This window comes from Montipora foliosa, chromosome 12 (assembly GCF_036669935.1).
Source record: "Montipora foliosa isolate CH-2021 chromosome 12, ASM3666993v2, whole genome shotgun sequence".
NCBI lineage: Eukaryota > Metazoa > Cnidaria > Anthozoa > Scleractinia > Acroporidae > Montipora > Montipora foliosa.
The window spans coordinates 19,714,867-19,719,866 of NC_090880.1; the positions used below are offsets into that span (position 1 = coordinate 19,714,867).

The 5,000-nt window shown below is 39.6% G+C and overlaps 1 protein-coding gene across 2 annotated transcripts in view; it reads left to right on the forward strand.

Annotated features, from left to right (window-relative positions):
- LOC137979115 (protein O-mannosyl-transferase 2-like) overlaps positions 1 to 5,000 on the forward strand; it is a 30,473-nt gene that overhangs the window by 24,556 nt on the left and 917 nt on the right. Inside the window, exons 21-22 of one of the 2 annotated variants that reach the window (XM_068826301.1) lie at positions 328 to 442; positions 4,096 to 5,000. The exon at positions 4,096 to 5,000 is cut by the window's right edge and continues 917 nt beyond it. In XM_068826301.1, the coding sequence (XP_068682402.1) occupies positions 328 to 442; positions 4,096 to 4,201 (221 nt within the window). In that variant the 3' untranslated portion in view covers positions 4,202 to 5,000. The remainder of the gene's footprint in view (positions 1 to 327; positions 443 to 4,095) is intronic. The other variant, XM_068826302.1, reaches the window with a different exon arrangement.

Genomic DNA, 5,000 nt, shown 5'->3' on the forward strand with positions numbered 1-5,000 from the left:
AACAACCAGAAATGTTGGGCAAAACAAAAACTTCTTGTCAAAGGTCATCTGACCTTTTCTCAGGCCCCTTTGGTGTGTGAGAAAAACACTTTCCACTTCTTTTATGGTTTCAGTCAGCCAGAGGAAAATTCCACTTAATGTCCATTAGCCAGAAACACAATTAAATCTTAATCTATTTGAAGTATCAAGTACTTATTAGCTGCTGCTTCTTCTGCATAAAATAATAATAATTAGTTTACTTTCAATATTGTCAATAATTAAATTATGCACTTGGTAGATTCTGGAATTGTGCTCACTTCAACTCGAAGCTCTGTTTTTGTTTGACAGGAGTGATATGTCAGTATTTTTGTAAATCATTCTCTATGCTCCCAAAGCTTGACAAGTGGAAACAGATGATGTACTATGGTGCTATTTGCTTTCTCCTTGGTGGATGTATCCTCAGGTAAGAGTTGACGTGATCATAAAAACACGAACAATAGCTATCATACATGAAGCTGCGCACAAGTGCTCTTCTGTTATTCAAAGGCTGGCAAGCTTTATCAGGCCTCAGTTGTTTGAAGGGTGGATAGCGTTATTCACTGGATAATTCAGTTGGTTTTGCTAGTGTTTACTCGCTGGATAGTGATTTATCCAGTGGATAGCATTAGCTATCTTTTGAACAACCGAGGCCTGGTGGATAAGTCACCATCCATCAGATTCAATTTCTGCAAAGATTTACAGCGGTTAACAGTTACACGCGCCCCTCAACGACTTTTTTTCATATTCAGAAAGCAAAATTTAGGTGGACGTCAATCATATGTTTCCATGACGATACATCTGTTCTCTTGGCGGCAGTTGAATTCGTCATGGAAACATTTGATTGACGTCCACCTAAATTTTATTTTCAAATATGAAAAAATGTCGTCGAGGGGCGTGTGTTACTCATAACTACTGTAAGTATTTGCCCTCGTACCTGTGAATTTGCAGACTATAGGGCAGCACGTCTACTGAAAGTCAAGGATTGTACGTAACTCTTGGCCAATGTTTAACGTGAAGTATATTTTATACTCTGGGTAGTGACTTATTCACTGGATAAATTTATCTGACCTTTGTTCAAACAACTGGGGCCAGGAGATTACAAAAAAAGGAAAAAGGAAAGGAAAGGAAGTCATATTATTTAGTGTCTAGTCTTCTAGTCCTGGGGCTATAAACTGAAATCAACTCAAGTTAATGCAAATGAAATCAAATGTTGGTTTTTGAGGAGATGGGAAAAGTGGAATACCCAGAGAAAAACCCTTTGGAGTAGCCTTCGTAGCTGGCGGTATTTTTGGCACGAGAGAATGCCGCGTGGAGAATGGGGAAGGGCGCTGTGAAATATCAGGGCCTCTCCCCATTCTCTGCGCCAGTGGTGGTTTCTGTCCCCTGAAACGTTTTCAGGGGAGGGAAAAGACTGCCGGAAATACATGATAGAGGGGGTGGGGGGGGGGGGGGGGGGGAGGGGCATTGGGGTCTCTATCAAACTGCAAAACCACACAAAAATCATTCAAACCCACAGAAAACGCTTTACATTTTGGGTAAAACCATTTTTCAAAACTGTAATCAATTTGATTCACTGATGTTACATCACAAGGCTAATTTGAGAAATGGGAGTATGGCATTTAATGTGCTTGCAACTGACAAACATTGCCAAATACCAAATCCGAAAAACTACTTGTATTTTTGTCGAAAATCGAGAACCAAGAAGATAAAAATGGGATATTAAAACAGCAACAGATAATAAAATGGAAAAAGGGGGATTTTTTCAACGCAAAATCTGAAAAACCTAGTTTAAAAAGCCCCAAAATCGTAAATCCCAAATGACACCTCATGGTACAGGTAACTGGTGGTAGGACAGTGGTCTCGTTTCTATTTGAACCATTGGAACCTGTTGCTATCAGCCCTTGATAGTAATGTTCTGGTCCCCTTTCAATATTTTGATTAACAATTTAACGACAACCTAAGCTAGTTGAGTGAAGTAAATGGTATTCAATGGTGCAGTGTAAGTGGTTTTCAGTTATTTTAGTAGTACGTAGAGAAGTTAACTGATTAGAGTGTAATGTGAAGTGCTAAGTATCTACCCAATATGGACCATGTGAGCGTTAGCCCTACTGATGGAAATGGGCCCATACAAGGACAGAGAAAAACTCTGACCAGGGTGGGAATTGAACCCACGACCTTCGGATTAGATCACCGCTGCTCTAACGCCTGAGCTCAGTAGGGCTAACGCTCACATGGTTCATATGGGGTACAAATTAGGCACTTCACATTACACTCTAATCAGTTAAGTCTGTTCAAATATAAGTGATACACGACCAACGTTTGCAAAAACGTAATCTTTCCTTAGAGAAGTTAGGCTGCTTATCATCTGTAAATCATTAAATACAGAAAATGAACACTTTTAATTATAACCATTAATTTTAAATAGAAACATTTTATAGAAGTTCAAGGTGAAGTGTTTCAGCTAATTTGCAAAAAAGTCATGGGTTCAAAATTATCATCTGGAGCTCGGATTTTTTCCGAGTTTCAGGAGTCAATTGGTTAACAATTACCTCTACATCCACTCAGGACATAGGAGGGTCAAATTATTTCATTTAGTGATGAAAATGCACTCAACGTAACCTTCATGAGCTTTTTTGACCAGCCATTTGTTATTATCATCCTTATGGGAATAGCATGTGACCTGAAGTAAAGTAAAGTAAAGTAAAGTCAATTTATTTAACGTCGAGAGCAGGGCTGGCGCAGTGGTGAGATCACTCGCCTTCCACCAATGTGGCTTGGGATCGATTCCCGGATTCTACGTCATATTTGGGTTGAGTTTGTTGGTTCTCTATTCTGCTCCGAGAGGTTTTTTCCCGGTTACTCCGGTTTTCTCCTGTCCTCAAAAACCAACATTTGTAGACGTAGCTTAGTTGGCTAGTGCGCGGCTTTCGGAGAAAGGGGTCCCCAGTTCGATCCTCGGTGACTTCAACACCTGTTTCTACTTTCCTCTGATCCGTGTAGCTGTAGCTTTAAATATCTGTGAAGCGGAGCACTGACAGAGGGAGGGGGGTAAAAGGCGCGCCGTCGCCTTCCATTGATACCAGTTTCGTAACTGAAGGACTACCGACCTTAAACAAATTGAGTTTACTTTATATTACCGTACTATCAATATTTTCCTGGCCTGGCAATTGTCTTTTACTTCGCTCCAAGGTGTTATGGTGACTGTGGTCTCATGGGTGGACAGTTGGGATAACAAGCAATGGGAATTTGTTCCCGTTAAGGGGCCATTGGTCACATTAGGGGTTTCTGTATGTCCTGTGCACCTATCCTGATTCCGAATGAGACAACTGAGTGATCCTCACACCAAGCTGGACAGTCATTTAATTATTTTAAGCAAATGTCGGTTTTTTAAAGACACCTGAAAAATTGGAGTGATTCCACTAAGATTTGAACCCATGACCTAAGCGGTGCTGTTGCAATGCTCTACCATCTGGGCTATGAATCCACACATTTGGGAGCAGGGCAATTTTATTTGGGTTTATAAAAAAACACTAGTTGCTTTAAGGGGCACTGTTTTACTGTTTTTAGGTTAAAAATGGGTAAAAATCTAAATTAGTACTTTAGCTCACAAATGGAACATTCCTGACAAGTCACTGACAATATTATGACATATATTTATGGCACAAAGAGCTATTCCTAATTCATATTTAATTTTTGTTGTCTTTCTGAAGAGACTGTCTCCAAACTTGAAAAAAACTGGTTAGTTTTTTCAAGTTTCAATCCCATTTCCATCCTCTGCATCCTTGGCTGTAAACAACAAACAATAGCTTCAGTGCACTTCAGTGGTTATTGGTAACAAAACTACAGCATTATTTTTTGGTCTGCAGTGATGCAACGAACGTCTTTTAATGGTCTGAAGTTTCGCTAAAACAGCATGACACTGCCCCTTTAAATTGTCCAGCTACTTTAAATGCGAGGATCACAATTCAGTCCTCTCATTCGTCCGCAACCCGCACTTTACATATTATCTCATTTCATTTCATTTGTTCTGATTCCCTTGATACAGTCATTAACAATCTCTTTCCCTTCTTTTTATAGTTTTTGGGCATTCCGTGGTCTGTCATATGGTATGTCAGGACCTATGGCTCATTTGCCAGACTCTACAGCGGCAGTGTACAAGTGGATGGATAGCTGGGAAGTCTAACAGTCAAACATCACTCTTACGAACAGAGATTGTGCCGCGGGTAGGCATTACTCGCAGAGAGTGCAAAAACACGTATGCAACAGAACGGCAGTTATAGTGGCTGCTATTTTTTGGAATAACACAGCCAATGACATCCATCTAATTGGCAGTGTAAGGGCAGATTGATTGGTTGATACAGATGTGGAAAATACTTGATGCAAGCAGCTGAGATCATTTCCAATTGAAAGAAAATTTACAAATTTTTAGAGTTAGTGGAGGGTCATATATTTGACCGTTCTTTGACAATTTCATGAGTAGGCTAACATCGATTTTAGATCAGATAATCTTAGTAATATTACAGTACATCAATGTTATATCGGTAGGTACCTTGATACACTCCAAAGGTTTTAAAATACAAGTACCGGTAAAACATAACTGATGCTTATTTGACGGACCTCGTAAATAAAAGGAGATCTATTTTTGAAATACCAGGAAGATTCAATTCAAGTGATGACATCATTGGTTCCAAAAGTTAACAAATCATAAGAGGAATATCTCTGGTTATAGTGAAGTGGCGGCATTTTTCAAACTTGCACCAGTAGTGGACATCGTGCAAGACATAAATTTGGCACTGCCATGGCAACATTCTGGCATCCACATCTATTTTCTGGTGAACTTCTCATTTTTTTCCTTTCAATAACCAAAAGAACATTTTCCAAAGCGTCAATAGAAGACCTTGATGAGCCGCCTTACTTGTTTGAATGCCATTACTTATGTCAAACTGGAATAAGATTGCCCTGTTATTTTCAGAGATTCCCAA